Genomic DNA, 16,191 nt, shown 5'->3' with positions numbered 1-16,191 from the left:
TATGTATAATTTCATGTCATCTGCAAGAAGTGAGTTTTACTTCTTCCTTTCCAATTTGGATGCCTTGTCTTTCTTTTTGTTGCCGAATTGCTGTGGCTAGGACTGCCAATACTATGTTGAATAGAAGTGGTGAGAGCGGGTATCCTTGTCTTGTTCCTGATTTTAGAGCAAAAGCTTTCAGCTTTTGATGTTAGCTGTGGGCTTTATTACGTTGAGGACACCTTATCTTGAAAAAACGCATTAGAAGTAACTGCCCATCAACAGGGACCTCGTTAAAGCACCTGAGGGAAACCCAGGGGAGGAAAGCGAGGTGTTTGGGAGGCAGCAGCTCCACCCCCCGATGAATGTTCACCACAGTCGTTTCTGATGTTACGCACAAAACTGAAAACAACTCAAGTGTTCAACAGGAGAACGGAGTAAAATCAGTGTGATACGCCCCATAACGGAATACTACGTAGCAGCGAAAAGGAACAAATTCCTGCTCGACATTGTTGAATCTCACCAGCACATCTACTGGAAGCCAGACAACATACACACACACACACACACACACCCCGACAGACACAGACACATCCCCCCACTACAACTGCATGTTTATGAAGATTGAACAGGGAAATCCAACCTTACTAAGAGTGGTTTCTTAGTCCACTGGACCACCGTAACAGAAAACCATAGCCTGGGCATAAACAGCATCCGGTTACTTTCAGTTCTGGAGTTCAGAAGCCCAGGACCATGCCGTGGAGGCTTGGTGTGTGGTAGGGCCAGCTTCTTGGTTCTCTGTGTCCTCACAGTGGAAGGGGGCGAGGGAGCTCTGGGGTCTCTCTTATAAGGGCACTGATCCTGTTCACGAGGACCCTAATCTCATGACCTAATCACCTCCCAAAGGTCCCACCTCCTGGTACCATCACCTTGGGGATTAGGTTCCAACATACAGATTTGGGAACATGCGCAGGGGGTTAGCTCTAGGAAAGAGGAGTGCTGGGGAAGGGGGTCCTGGGGAGCCCGGGGCCCTGCACTTCTTGAGCAGGGGTGGGGCCCCAGCACTTGTGGGAGAGCTCACTGAGCCACAGGCATATGTCTGTGCCCTCACGCAAACACCCCTTTACTTCAAAGTGATCGTCTAGAAGCTACGACTGAACAGTGCAGCCACTGCCCCTGAATCGGGGGGCTTCCGCCTCACCCGTCTCCTCCAGGGCCAGAGCGACGGCAAACCACAGTGAAGGCCCCTCCGTTTCCCTTGCACACGTCTGAAGCCAGGAGTTGCCTCTAGGCTGTCAGCTCCACCCCATTCGACTCCATGTCCTGGGCCAACTTTGCACTGCCCCCCAGCGTGAGCCTGGCTGGGCCATGCGTGCACATGGGGGACCCAGTGCCCGAGCGCGTGGCACCGAGTCCTCCCTTGGGCCCGACAGGTGTCTCAGTGCATTTGCCCCAGCCCTGCCCGAAGCCTGGCCAGGGCTGAGGGACACAATAGCCGGTTGGGCCGGTGGCAGGCATGACATGAAGGCCCAGGTTAGGGTTCCCTCCTGTGCTGGACAGACCTGGCGCCGGGCCAAGCGACCCATGGAGGAACGAGGCTGCACCCGAGCTGCCTGTCACGGGGCCACCTCCCCACTCGTGTTCATGGTGCCCTGACAGGCCTGGCAGGCTACCCTGGGCTTTTCTTGTAAGCACAGCTAACGGGTATCTGCACGTGGCAGGTCCCAGTGCTGAAGCCGAGATCAGACGTGGCCAAGACGGGAACACAGCACCCGGGGGACCCTCTTGGAACCATGCGTGCTGTGGACCTGACCCTGAGCTGGTCCCTCTCGCCGCACGTGGAGCCCCGTGGGCCGTCGGGCTCTTGCCAACCCTGACCTGCAGGGCCAGGAGCTCAGGTCAGAGGCCAGGGCACCATCCCCTCTGCCCTGCCGTCTCTACCCCATAGCTCAGCGCCAGACCAGGGAGAGCCCAGCCAGCCCGCCAGCCCCTCCTCCATCTCATGCCACAGAGGTGGGGGGGAGGGGGTGGGAGAAGGGCCTTGGAGCTGGCATGGCGGCCTGGAGCCGCTCAGCTCACCTGAGGCTGAGTCCCCCGGCCCAGCAGACACAGCGAGATGGGACCCAGTGACGCCTCAGTGACCTCAAGGTTTAATTAAATACTGCAATGTATTTGTAAGGACTTCTGTACATAGTATTTCCAGTGGCAGATTTTTGATTTTGACGCAAACTGTGACCTGTAGCACAGGGGACCAGCACTCCACGGGCAGCTGGGAACTGCATTCTCAACAGAGGTGACGGCTGGCTGTGCTGACGGCACAGGGCCACCAGCCAGGGGTGGGCGGGGCGGGATCACGGGGCTCCTCTTCCCGGCCGGCGGCGTTATCCCTCCTGCTCAGGCCCCTCGTGGCCCGTCCCCCTCGCGCCCGCCCTGAGGTTCTGCTGGTGACAAGCCACCCCGGAGCACCCAGGCCCGTCTTCAGGAGCCCCAGGCAGCTGGCGCCTCCTCTGTGCCGCCGGCCAGGCTCCGGGGCCTCAGAGCTCGTTGTGGCGAGCCCTGGAGATGCGGCTGGACAGGTCCTGCAAATGCTTCTTTACCTGCGGGGACAGCACAGGTGAACCAGTTAGCAGATCTGCTCCTGACCCGAGACACGCAGCCCGTCGCCGAAAACTCTCAGCTGGGTGATCCTGCTGTCCAGTACCCTCCCATCCAGAGCCGATCGTAAATAAATCATCAAGGCAGCTCGCTGGCCACAAACAGCCCCCAAGGCACGTCAGGAACAGCGGGGAGCAGGAACAGCGCTGCTCCCGCTCTCCACCCCCTCGTCCGCTTTCGCTTTCGTTGATTTGGGCCCATTCTCGTTTGCTTCTTGATGAGTCCGGATAAAGGTTTATCAGTTTTGCTTATCTTTCCAAAGAACCAGCTCCTAATTTCATTGATCTTTTCTATTTTTTTTGGTCTTTATTTCTGTTCTGATCCTCCTGATTCCTTTCTTCTACTAACTTTGGGTTTTGTCTGTTCTTTTTCTAATTCAACTGTAAGGTTAGGTTGTTTATTCGAGACTCTTACTTCCTGAGGTAGATCTGCATTGCAATACACTTCCCTCTTTTTTTGCTGTGTCCTCTAGGTTTGGGAAAGTTGTCTTTTTGCTTGTCTTCAGGTATTTTTAAATTTCTTTCATTTCTTCAGAGACCCACTGATTGTTGAGTAGCATACTGTTTAGCCTCTATGTGCTTGTGTTTTTTGGAGTTTTTTTTTTCTTGTAGTTTATTTCTAGTCTCAATCTCGTGTGTTGGAAAAAATGCTTGATATGGTTTTCTTATATTTACTGAGGCTTGTTCTGTGGCCCAGCATGTGATCTGTCCTGGAGAATGTCCTCTGTGCACTTGAGAAGGACGTGTATTCTGCTTTTCGCTGGAATGCTCTATAGGTATCTACAGCGTTCATCTGGTCTAATGCGTCGCTTAAGGCCTGTGTTTCCTTACTGATCTTCTGTCTGGATCATCTGTCCACTGATGTAAGGGGGTGGCAAAGTCCCCCACTATTAGTGTTACTGTCAGTGTCTCCCTTTATGCCTGGTCATAGTTGCTCCCATGTTGGGTGCACTTACATTTAAACAATTGTTACGTCGTCTTCTTGGATTGATCCCATTATGTAATGTCTACCTTTGTCTCCTGTTACAGTCTTTGTTTTCAAGTCTATTTTGTCTGGTGTGAGTACTGCTGTCGTGGCTTTGATTTCCATTCGTGTGGAATACCTTTTTCCACCCGCTCACTTTCAGTCTGCACACCTCTAGGTCTGAGGCGAGGCTCCTGCCGGCAGCACATGTACGGGGCTCACATAGAAGACGTCCTACAGGGCCCAGCACCACGGTCCCCTCCAGTCACCAGAGCTTCATGCTCTGGGGGTGACCCCGTGGGCTGAGGGGCCTGTCATGGCGGGCTGCCTACGGTACGTCATTTCAAAAGCAGCAAATGAAGACCCCGATTCGTCCGCGGCTCCTGCCAGCTTGTCCTCGTCACGTGATGGCGGGTGCCGCCGCGGCAGCCCGAGGGCCTGGGCTCTGCTCTTTCTGTTCCTAGTTCACAGAGCCCCGCGGGCTGGTGCTGCCGGCCTCCCGCGCAGGAGCCCGGGCCGGGCGGGGACCTGGGGAGGTCTCCTCCAGCAGCCCCGGTGCTCACAGCGCGTCAGAGCCCCTTCTCCACGGCCGGGGGAGCCAGGAGCCCCAGTTCCCTCTTCATCCCCGCTGTGCAGTCCGCCACGGTGTGATCTGCAGGTGGACGCCCACGAGGCATGCCTGGCTTCACCCCGCTCGGCTCTGCCAAACACAGGAAAGAATCCACATGCTCCCTTCCTTCTCGCTACTTTGGTCTTCTTTCACTTTTTAAGTTTCGTTTATTTATTTTTTGTGGTATACGGCCCTCTCACTGCTGTGGCCTCTCCCGTTGCAGAGCACAGGCTCTGGACGCGCAGGCTCAGCCGCTCCACAGCATGTGGGATCCTTCCGGACCGGGGCACTAACCCATGTCCCCTGCATTGGCAGGCGGACTCTCAACCACTGTGCCACCAGGGAAGCCCAGTTTCACTTATTTTTGAATAGATAACACATCCCTGCGCAAAAGGCACAAAGGAGGCTCCCTCCAGGGCCCAGCTCCTCTGTTTTGAATTTCCTGGGCGTCTGTGGCGACGTACCATGCTCGTGCTGCTGGCTCTGCAGAGGGTCCACACCACCCGCCCCTCCTTCTCTCTTAACCTGAACCAGAGGCTCTGCTGCAGACAGGCCCTCACGTCTTAGTGGCTGGCAAGTGCCTGGATTTGTGGGTTCACCACGAATGACCAGGGGAGGGCGGGCAGCGGCCCTGCTGGTGCTTCACAATGTCCTGCACACTGAGCACTGTCTGGCGTTCACACGTCACCCCATAACGGAGCCAGCGCCCCCATTTAGGGTATTTGCCCCCCTGAGCCGCACGCGAGGAGCGCCCTGCATGGGACCCGCCGCTACTCTGGAGCCAAGTATGGTCTCCTTGCACCCCAGGCCGAACGCTTGGGAAACCGCTGGCTCCCGCGTCCACTCAGGAGCCTCCAAAGCCACGTGGGCAGCTCGCAGGAGCGCAGGACCTTCAGAGCCAGTGCCAGGCCACATGTTTGGGGGCCAGGATGCCAGTGGTGCGGCTGGAAGGGCCCGGCTCCAGCCCTGGCTGCCTGCCCACCCGCCCGCCTCGCGCGTGTGCGCCTCTTCCCTGCTCACCTGGTTCAGAGCCCGGCCCTCAACAGACCCAGAGGCAGGTGGGGGTGGGGAGGCCTGGGCAGTCCCTGTCCCCCCACCCCCTGCAGCTGACCCCCTTCAGGGCTGCGCAGTCCCCCAGCAGGAGCAGCTGCGTGGCTGCTCCCACCAAGCTCCGTGAGGGCGAGACAATCCCATCCCCTCTGCAGAGTGGGGGCCAAGGCCCAGGGAGGGGCGGCCGGGGGGCCAGGGGGCCGGCGCGCTGGCACTGACGGAACTGTCACGTGCCCGCTCCCGCGGAGGCCGCACACCCACCTTGTAGCCCAGCTCCTTGGTCTTCTCCTCCAACACGGCGTACCGTTCCCTGTTCCGGCTGACGTGCTCCTGGTCTCCTAAGCTCTCCACGTGTTTCAGTTTTTGATGAGAAATTTCCAGCTGCTTCTGGTAGTGGTTATGCTTTTCAATTTTGGCTTCGAAGTGCTTAAGCTCTTCCTAGGATAATGTTGAAACAACTGAATTACCCCAACACGCTCTTACTACCACCCTAGGGTCCCTGATGGAATTTCACGGCTGCTTCAGGAGACCACCCAGGGCAGGTGGCTGCACGCTTAAGTTTCGTTTATTTTTGAATAGATAACACATCCCTGTGCAAAAGGCACAAAGGAGGCAGGCCAGGGCCGGGGCTCCCCCGCTCTGAAGGCTGCAACCCTGTGCCCATTCCCCGTGCAGCCCGCCCAGGGCAGCTCTGGGGGCCGAGCGGGACGGCAGGCTCGGGTGGAGGGTGTCCTGGCTGCCATGCCATCACGAAGCAGCACACATGGAAGTCAGGTGAGCAGCCCTTCTCTCTAAAGGGCCCCAGCAGGACCTGACGGCCTTCAGGGGCCAAGGGTCGCACCCTATGCGCTCCCTCCCCACTCCCAGTGACCCCTCACCCTCTAGGTAAATGGCGCCTGCCAAGCCTCTGGTCCCCTCTGGCCCTGCCCCCACATCCAGCCTAGCTGAGCCCTGCACTGTCCCCGTCCTCTCCACCCCCCAGGCCTCCAGGCTCCCCCCACCCCAGCGCAGGTGGGCCTCCAGGCCCGACCCCTACACTCCCCCAGCGCCCCCAGGCCCACGTCAAGATGCCTGCGGAATGTGTCGGCGATCCTAACTCCCCAGGCCCCGGGCAGGCTCCCCTCCCCCTGCACTCCTGTCCAATAACTCCCCAGGCCCCGGGCAGGCTCCCCTCCCCCTGCGCTCCTGTCCAAGGAGACGGAAGCTTCACGCCCATGGGCCTGCGCCCTTCCCCGATCCCTGACCCCCTGCCCCGTGGCAGCTTTGCCACAGCAGAACCCACCTGGAGGCCCAGGTGACCCAAAGACCCTTCCTCCCTCCGGGCCGAGCACTGCGGCCCTGCAGGGTCCTGCTGGCTCCCCCTCCAAATCCCCGTCAATCCGCTCATCCCACAAGCCCCAGCTCGTGCCCAGTGCACCCAGAGCTAAGCAGATGCCCTGAAGCCACACTGTGTTCACTGGAGGCCAGCTTCGTCCCACACGGGCCGCCACCCGGGGCAGCGGAGGGACACAGACGGCAAGGAGAGAATGTTCCCGTGAAAACGCTGATCGGCTAGCACTAAAGAAGAGGACCTTGCCCACGTTCTCAGAAAGTCCGCTGGGAGAGACGCCGCCCCTACCCGGAAGGCCTCCAGCTCCTTCTCGGTGAAGTTGGCTGACTGCGCCATGTCCCACAGGTCCAGCACCCGAGGCTCCTCGAACCCTGTGAAGGAGCAAAGGCAGGCTCGGTGACCCGCACGGCGGCAGCCGGGGATGCGCAGGGCCACGCAGGCCACCTGCACGGTGCACGGTGCTCGTGCACAGTGCAAGCGTCCTCTGGAAGCCGACCGAGCACACCTTCCACACACGCTCAGTCTGCGGCTCCTGGGACCCGCTGGGTGGGGCCTTGGTGATGCCCTCAGCAGCCCCTGGTCAAGCCGCTGCTGCCCGGGCGCAGGAGCCCTTGCGCGAGCAAGCAGGAGTGCTTGGGGGTGGGGGGTGAGGCTCAGACTGCGGGTCCCCCTGCCCACAGTTCCGGGCTGTGGCTCAGGCGCTGCCTGTCCCTGTAGCTCTGAAGCGAAGTAAACCCAACGGAAGGGACCCTGTGACTTCAGCCACCACTCCCAAGAGCACGTGGCAACGGTGCAGCCTTGTCACCCACCTCCCTCCCACGGCTGGAGGTGGCTGGGAGCAAGTGGCCACGGCGGCCCGCCCAGCGGTCATCTCACCAGCTGTCCCACCTCCCCACCGGCGGACCCTCCCTGCTGCCCGGGGCCCCGGGGCGCTGCTGGCAGGACTCGGCAGGCCAGCAGCAGGGTCCGGCTGGGTGCAGTCCTGGGAGTGGAGGGGCCGAGGCACAGCCTCAGTTGCCCCGCTCCTCTGCACGGCCAGGCCCTTGGGGTCCCTGCTCCATGGCAGTTGAGCAGATCAGCACAGCGGGTCCACACGGTGGCCTGGTCCCCTCTCCATGGCAAACGGGCGAGCCCAGCAGGGCAGAGTCGTGCCCCGGGGCACCCGGGCCATGTGGAGGAGCAGGGAGCCCACCTCGCGTCCCCACTGCACGCACCCCGCGTCGACAGCAGCACCCGACATGTGGCCAGTGCTCAGGGAACAGGCCGGAGAAGGAACAGACGGGTGACAGAAGACGGTACAAAGAGCAGCTGGCCGACTCCCGGCAAGCCCGCACCAGGCATGAGCCGCGAGCCCCCGCGGGAGACGCACGCAGAGGCCCAGGCCATCCTCCGGGGGCGGCACCCAGCGAGGAGCTCTGGCCTCGGCCCGAGCAGCGAGCTGTCTGCACAGGAGCAGAGCAGCCATCCCAATGCGCGGGGCGGGGGGCCACCGTGAGGGTTAAAGGACACCGTGAGGCTAGAAATAAAGGTGCGTGCACCTTCCAGGAGGGAGAAAGCAGCCCAGGTGTGGCCCTGGGAGCGGAGGGGCTGGAGGGGCTCTGCTGCCGTCTCCCGGGCGCCGGGCAGCGGGGCGCAGGGCGGGGCTCACCGGCCTGGTCGCCGTAGCCCTGGTGGCTGACTCTCCGCAGGCGGTCGAAGCCCTGGCTGATGTCCCGCAGCTTGTCCTTCAGCTCGGCATGGCCCACCTGCAGCGCGTCCTCCTTGACGCGGCTCACGTCAATGGGGCTGATGACGTTTTCGTGGATTTCTGCGGGAGCCAGAGGCAGGAGGCCGTGAGGGCCCGGCCCTGAGCCGCCCGCGGAGCTCTGTCTAAGCTCGTCTAGATGTCGTCTAAGCTCGTCTAGATGTCGTCTAAGCTCGTCTAGATGTCGTGGAGCCACCGCAGCCCCACCCCCACTGCTCTCTCAGGGCGGGTCCCGAGCCCCCCACAAGTCCCCCTGAAGTCAGGCCGGCGGTGACAGGAGAGGTGGCCCATGTCACCGCAGAACGGGTTCATCTGAACCCACACTCACAGACGTGCATGGGCACCCCGACGGGCTCCTAAACGCCGAGATTCCTGCTCGGAAAGCAGGGAGGCCTGACAGCACGGCACTGCCCCCAACCCCCCAGCAGCTCTGTTCTGGAACGCTCTGGAGCCAGGGCCGCCTGCGGGGGCACCTTCGGTCCTGCTCAGGGTCTCCAGCAGGACGTTGTACTCGTGGACCTTCTCTTTGTGATGCTGGAGTTCCCGCCACAGCTTGTCCAGTTCTTCACTGGAGAACTTCCCAGAGGTCTTCGCCTGGAAGGAAAGCCACCCCCAGTGAACACCCCCACGGGCTGTGCTCACCTGTCCACGCCTCGGGGTCCCCCCATAGGCCGAGCCCACCTGTCCACGCCTTGGGGTGCAGCCTGCCCGCCTGGGGTTAGCTACACAGGTGCCCCTGTGGATCACTCCCGCAGGCCAGGCATGACCCTTGCTCCCGGGTGGAGTACTCAGGCCCAGCTCTCGGCCTTCATCCCCCTTCGCTAGGGGACGCAGGGGCAGAAAACCAAAGGCCAAGGCCTGACGCCTCCAGGGCGGACGGCAGCGCGAGGGTACCTTGTGCCACAGCTTCTCCAGCCGGGGGTCCTCCAGGCTGTGGTCGGCGGGGCCGTGGCTGATGGAGTTGCTGCTCACGGCCCGGGCGTCCTTCCTCCCGTCCAGACCGTACTTGGCCAGGATGACTAGGAGGGCACAGGAGGGGCTCGAGGCCGTGGTCTGGGGGCCGCCCCTCCGCCGCCCGCCCAGCTCTCCTGCCCACTCAGGACCCAGCGGAAGGAGCGCGAACAAACCAGGGATCCTCCTCCAGCAACGCCCCCGCGCACACTGGCGGCCTCGGGGCCGCGCGCTTCTGGCCGATCCCTCTGTCCCGACCCACGGGGGAGAGCGCGGTGCGGCAGGACGGGCTCAGCATCCCGGGACCGCCTTTAGGACCAGCTTCACAGGTTTGCAAAACCAAAACCTGCAGCCCGTTGGTGTCGTGGGGCGAACTCCAGCGAGGGCGGGAGAGGACGACGGTCCACAGAATGGACGGGGCGGTGGCCAGGGGAAGCTCTGCCACGGCCTAAGTCATATTTTTATTTGCAGAAAAGATTTTCTACAAGGAGAAACCTCAGCGTCGGCAGCTTCTGGTGAAAAGTTAACAGCGGTAGCCAGGAGGGGATACTGGCTCCAGCCTGCTGCTGGCCGGTCACCGTGGGACAGCGACCAGGTGTCGTCTGTCAGTAGCGCCCAGGACACAGTGCCACCCATAGCCTCTGCGCCAGATGGGGGCCTGCGTCTCAGCACCATCGTCGCCAACATGATGCGGCGGATGCCTAGTGGACCCGGAAGGAGCGCTCCTCAGCGGGGCCAGGCTGCTGGGTCTGCCCTGGAGGACGCCCCTCCCAGCATCTCCTCGCGCCCCACACCTACCTCCTGAGTTGGGAGTGGGCCTGCCCCACCCTCCCTGCTCTGAAGGACCGGGCGTCCTTCCTCCCATCTGCAGACAGTCCCCACTGTCCCCTCCAGGCCTCACCCAGGCCTCTCTGGATCCGGGCTCCCCTTTCCCCTGTGCTCCATCCCTGAGGTCCTCATCCGAGCAGTGGCCCACCTGACCCCTGACCCCCAGCACCTCCTCTGACAAGCGCTGAACACAAGTGGTCCCCACGGGGGCCCACCCTCAGCTGAGCCAGCCCAGGGAGCGCCCCGCTCAGCCTGACCTCACCTCCTGGGGCTTCACTTCCCTGTCTACACTGCCTGTGACTCAGAACTCGCCCTGCCCAGCAGCTCAGCCCACTGGAAGCCTTTAGAGTAAGCTGTGAAGAGTGTGTGTTCCTGGTGTCCAGCCTGTGGCGCGGGCATCACGGGCAGGGGGCTCTCCCTGCCCCCCACCCTCCTCCATCTCCCAGCCCCGGGCCACCTGGACGCACTGGGAGCCCTAGATGCAGGGTGGGCCACGGGCCACAAGGCTCGGACTGGCGGGGGCACTGCTCTTCACACGGCCAGACCCTGGGAACACCCCTGCTTCCTCGTGCAGGTGACCGTGGGCATCTGGCCATCCCAGCTGCCTCCCTGGACCAAGCAGCCCTGGTTGCTTGTGCGCTAACGCGGCCAGACGTCCTCGCCCTGGCCCTCCCTCCCACGTCCCAAGAGCCCGCACAGGACAGCCCGGCAGCTGTGCCTGCCCACGGCTGAGGGTCACCTTGCCAGGGCCAGGCTCACGAGGACAGCCCCGACTCTTACTCAAACCAAGTCAGAGTAAGAAGCTAGGGCCCGAGCCTGGGCGACCGCCGCCCCTGGGCTGAGAAGAGATGTACCGCTGAGCCCGCGGGCGAGCTTCGCCTCTTTCTCTCCGTCTTCATCCAGGCCTTCAGCCTTCAATTTCTTCCACTTGAACTCGTCCCGTTCTTGTATCTTCAGGTCAGCATGGAGCTCGGACAACTTCAGAGGAGGCAGATCAAGCTACGGGGGGAGAAGAGAGGACATGTGACCCCCAGCTGCACGAGGACCAGCGACAGCCCGGGAGACGCTGACCTCGGAGAGCAGACGCCAGCGACGGGGAGACCGTGCCGGGGTCCCAGGCGGCCGAAGTCCCGCATGTGCCCCCGCACGAGAGCCTCAAAGGGACCTCTGCCCGCAGCCTGAAAACCACCGGCCCTTACACCCCGAGGCCGCTCTCCAGCCTCGTCAGATCCCAGGTCCCCGGGGAGCCGCCCACCACTAGCGGCCTGAGTGTGCAGGTGCTGGTGGCCCAGGGGCTCCTGTCGCAGGACGCCTCACGTTCCCAGCCGGGGCCCTGGGGAGGCTGCAAGTGCGGGGCTCCCCCCAGGTAGCCCTTGGGTGCATTGGCTCCCCGGATGACTGTGCCACCCCAGGCAGGCGCTCCCCACAGATGACAGGACAGTGGGCGAGGCCGCTGGGACCTGACCCCTGCACACCTTCCTGGCTGTCCACCTCCCCAGGTGCCGAAGTCCGGGCCGGAGCCCCGAGCTGCAGACTGGTGCCCAGCAGCGTCCGAGGCTCTGCGTCTCGCAAGGGTGAGTCGTGATCTGGTGCCAGCCTTCCTCTGAAGCGTGGAGGCCCGCGGGCTCAGGGCTGGAGATGCCCTGGGTGACAGTGCTGCCCCCAACAGCAGGCACGGAGCCCAGGCAAAAAATGCCACTCTCCGGACCCTTCTAACCCCCTTAACTTGAAGTTAACTGTTAATGGCTCACGTGAAAAGAACTGGTTAACAGACTCCAAATGCAGAGCAGCCTCTGTCAAATATTAAAGCGGAGTAAATCACCTACAACCAGGAGACAAGCAGCTGGGCAGGAGGAAGCCGCTCGTCAGCGGCCGTCGCCGCTGGGCCCGCATCCCGGACACCCTCGGCCCAAGGCTCAGGGTGCGCACAGCGCCCTCCACGGAGCTGCTCTCAGCCAGGGGCCTCACGAGCCCGGCACCTTCTCCTCTGCCTCTGCAACTTTCACCATCACCCTGCAGGCTGCTCGGGTAAACTGAGGCCCAGGGAGGTTAAGAACTGGCCCAGGACACATGGCGAAATGTCACTGGGTACTTTATCCCTTCTGCTGCTACCGTAAATGGGACTGTTTCGTTAATTTCCTTCTCAGAGCGTTTGACGCTGGTGTACAGAAATGCAGCCGAGGCTTGTATGTTGCTTCTGCATCCTGCAGCCGCGGTGACTGTTAACTAGATCTGAGTTCTCTCCTGCAGTCGTTAGGGTTTTCCGCATAAGGTCACATCACCTGCAGACACACACCTTTACCTCCTCCCTTCTGATTTGGATAACTTTTATTTATTTATTTTTTGGATGACTTTTATTTCTTTTTACTTCCCTAGCTGTTCTGACTAGAACTTCCACAACTACGTTGAACAGAAGTAATGACCTGATTTTTTAAAACATAGGTGAAGACCTTGAATAAATATTGCTCCAAACACAACATACAAATGGCTGACAGGCACTTGGAAAGATGCTCCACATCCCGACTCATCGGGGAAAAGCAAATCCAACCCCAGTGAGGTACCGCCTCACACCCATTAGGACGGTTACTATGGGAAACAAACAGAAAACAACAACTGTTGGTGAGGATGAGAAAAGGGAACCCTCGTGCACTGCTGCTGGGAATGGAAAATTGGCGCGGCCACTGTGGAGAACAGTACAGAGGTTCCTCAAAAATGAAGACGAGAACCATCAATACACTGTGATCCAGCAAAGGAACTGAAATCAGGACCTTGAAGAAAGATCTGGGGTCGCACGCTCACCGCAGCACTATTCACAACAGCCAGGAGGGGGTGCAAGGTGCGGGTCAAAGGGCACAAAGGCAGTTATGCGAGTCCCGAGGCTCTGCACAGCGCAACACCCTCCACTATTTACACTGCATACTTATTATTTAAAAATTCGCTAAGAGGGTAGATCTATCTTAAGTTCTTATCTCACACACACACACACACACACACACACACACACACACGCGTGCGCGTGCACACGCAGCAACCCCGGGAGGGAGACGCCAACCAGACATCTCCACAGGGGCACCCCTTGGGACGACTTCCCACGGCTTCACCCACCCCCCAAAGCTCCAAGGGCAGCTCCGGCCCCTCCCTGCTCAGGAGCCTTGCAACACGCCGGAGAGGTCACAAGACTGCCGCCTGGCCCACAGCTCTTCCAAAGCGCCTGGATCAAAAGGCACTGCACAGTTTCACAGCAAGTCAAGACTGGAGGTGCTGGGCTGTGATGAAGCAACACCAGCAGCTCCCTGGTCTGGTCTCATGGTGGGGAGGCCCCTACCACGGCATCTGTGGACCAAGGCGGGACTTGCCCCCACCCCCGTAGAAGGTGGGCTGGAAAGAGAGGGCGAGGCGGGCGCCTTCATCAGACTCCTCTCCCTCACCCTGGGTACACGCTAGGCATGACATGCTATGAGATCGTTTCATGTTTAGAAAACAAAGAAACACTTGATGTTTCCAGAGAGCAAATTATCCAAGGCTGAGAACCCTGGCACAGGTGTGCCGGGTGCCCCACACCATCCTGGGCACTGGCTCTGAGCAGCGGCAGTGCCCACCCCAGCCCGGCACCGGGAGGACTGCACAGCTCGCCACCCGGGACCAGCTCCGCCGCCGCCCTTGAAGCTTCTCAGTGTAGAGAGCCCGGGACAGGCCAGCTTGTATTCTGTGGGTCTGCCTACCCACGCGAGGCGTCCGGATGTGAGGAGGGACCCGGAAAATGCCAACAGGCATGGACCCCACCCTGGAAGGCCTGCACATTTCGTTCAGCAGAAGAGACTTGTACGTGCAATTGTAGAATTCAGGGCCAAGGGGCCCGGAAAGGTCATCCAGTCCAAGGCCCGTCCGTCCAAGGCTGGGGCAGGGTTGGGGTTCCTGCAGAACCGATTCAGACTCTCTCGGACAGATGTGACCTGAGGCTGCCCAGGTCAGCAGTGCACTGAGCATGGGGGCGGGGGGGCGGTTCAGGCGGGTGCAGCTTGAGGGCAGGTGACAGCCAGGAGGTGTGAAGAGGCTGCCCAGGCTGGGCAGATGCAAAGCAGCATCTGGACGGACAAGGCGGGGCTGACCAGGACAGCCCTGCAAGCAGAAGGGCTCAGGGCAGGTTCCTGGACACAAGGTCCCCTTCCTCCAGGAAGCCCCTCCCTGCTTCTCCAGCCCAGAGTGCTCTCTCTTACCCGGGAAGGCTGCACACACACAGTGGGCCCTGACAGGTGGGCCCCCAGCAGGATCCTCAGGGCCACTGGTCTGGGAACAGCGCTGGGCCTGGGGGCATCCACCCGGCCCTGCCTGCCCTGCAGTCCCCCTGCCACATCCCTTCCCCAGCCCTTACCCCTCCCTCCGCCTTTCCTTCCCGCAGTTTTCCCCTCTCTTCCAAAACTCAGTCCTTACTTTGTTTTACTCTCCTTCTCAAGGACTCAGGAATGCTTAAAAGCGGAAGCCTGGATCTCATGAAGACGCTGTGGCCCAGAGGGTTGGGGGAAGTTTGTAAATACCCATTTCACTAAAAACAAACCCCACCCAACAAAGGAGGGGCCGCTATGTTAACGAGGAGGCGGAGGGGTCCAGGTCACACCCCAAGCAGCCAGCAGTAGTCCCAATTCTACCCCCAGGCGGAGTGACCTTGGAGGCGTCCTTTGCCCTCTGGGCTTTCTTGCTTTCTTCTCTAAAATGAGCACAGCTGGATTTAGATTTAGTTCACTAGCGTCTTAAGTTTCGGGTGTTCTCCTCTCACCTCACCACATCCCCTCACCCGATTTAACAAGAACTGGCTTTTGCTTCTAGGATTTCCGCTGTCCTTGGGCTTGTCTCCGTGCTCAGCATCACCTGTTTTTCTTGTTTCTCCATACAGAGAAATACAACGTAGGAGAAAAGGCAAAAACGTGCAAGGCAGGAGACCTGGGTCTGCCTGCAGGGAGGGATCTCGGCCTCAGCTGCAAAGCTGCCAGTTCAAACTGGCGGGGCGGCCCTTCTGCCCAGGCACCAAGGCCTCCCAAGTCTTCGCCTGTCATCACCAGGCCAGGGTCCCTCTTCCCGGAGGCGCAAGGCAAGGGGTACCCACACCTACCTCTGCGGGCGGGTGTGAGGCTGTCAAAGGCTCAAGGCCCCGGCCCCGTAGACCCCCAAAGTTAGAGGAGACCCGGGCCCCGGGGACCCCGGGATTAGAAGAGACCCCGGCCCGGGCTCCGCCGATCCCAGGATTAAAGGAAGCCCCTGCCCCACGGACCCCCGAAACTAGAGAAAGCCCCGGCCCCGCGGACCCCCGAGGTAGAGGAAGCCCCGGCCCCGCGGACCCCCGACGTAGAGGGGCCCGGCCGCCGCTCACCCGCTGGGCCTTCTCCCACAGCTGGTTCAGCTTCTCCATGCGGAACTCCCCCCCGGGCTCGCGCTTCGAAGAAGGCTCGGGCTCATTCTTCTCCCGCGAGTACTTGCCGCCGTGGCCCGCCGCCGGCCACGGCCCAAGGAGCAGCAGCAACAGGAGCAGCGGCGGCGGCCGGAGCTCCCGCAGCCAGGTTCGAGCCCTCCCAGACGCCATCTTCCTTCTCCAGACGCGGAGACCCTAGGAGCTGCGGGAGGGAAAAGGCCCTAGGCCGGACCCGCCCACCAGGACCCGCCCCGCCCCCAGGGCCCGCCGCGCTGCCTCCTGGGAGTTGTAGTCTCTCCCCGTGTGGCCGGTCCAAGAGAGGCGGCCGGCGGACTACAAGGCCCGGGGAGCCCTGCGGAGGCACGCGGGCGTTTCCTAGGCAACCACGCCGCGGCCTCGTGACGACGGGAGCCACCAACTGCGGCTAGGGCTGCCCTAGCTGGGATTGCGGGGTTGCTAGAGACTTGGTGGAGAAAAGAGCCCCGACTCCGCAGCCCGGATTGACCGGAGCGCCCTTTCCCTTCGACTCCGTAGAAAGAGTAAACAGTTCAGAAATCGGGAGCGTGTCTGCCGCACCTTAGATTGTTTCTGTGTCATCTGCCTTGGTCTTGAGCCTTCCTTGTCATTATGGTCTCTGGAAGGTGGCCTCTGCTCGGCACTCCAGCGTCAGTGTCTCT

General features: G+C 61.2%; 1 protein-coding gene across 1 annotated transcript; it reads right to left on the bottom strand.

The window, feature by feature from the left end:
- Positions 1-2,111: 2,111 nt before the first annotated feature.
- On the bottom strand, positions 2,112-15,752 carry LRPAP1 (LDL receptor related protein associated protein 1). The gene is made up of 8 exons (XM_004265161.4): positions 15,476-15,752; positions 10,965-11,109; positions 9,226-9,350; positions 8,805-8,925; positions 8,236-8,394; positions 6,876-6,958; positions 5,519-5,695; positions 2,112-2,576 (listed from the first exon to the last, which is right to left on the bottom strand). The coding sequence occupies exons 1-8, from the start codon at positions 15,683-15,685 to the stop codon at positions 2,514-2,516; spliced, it is 1,083 nt and encodes a 360-aa protein (XP_004265209.1). The 5' UTR covers positions 15,686-15,752; the 3' UTR covers positions 2,112-2,513.
- Between the last annotated feature and the right edge of the window lie 439 nt (positions 15,753-16,191).

Source organism: Orcinus orca, chromosome 4 (assembly GCF_937001465.1).
Source record: "Orcinus orca chromosome 4, mOrcOrc1.1, whole genome shotgun sequence".
NCBI lineage: Eukaryota > Metazoa > Chordata > Mammalia > Artiodactyla > Delphinidae > Orcinus > Orcinus orca.
This window is presented reverse-complemented; position numbering and strand designations above follow the sequence as displayed.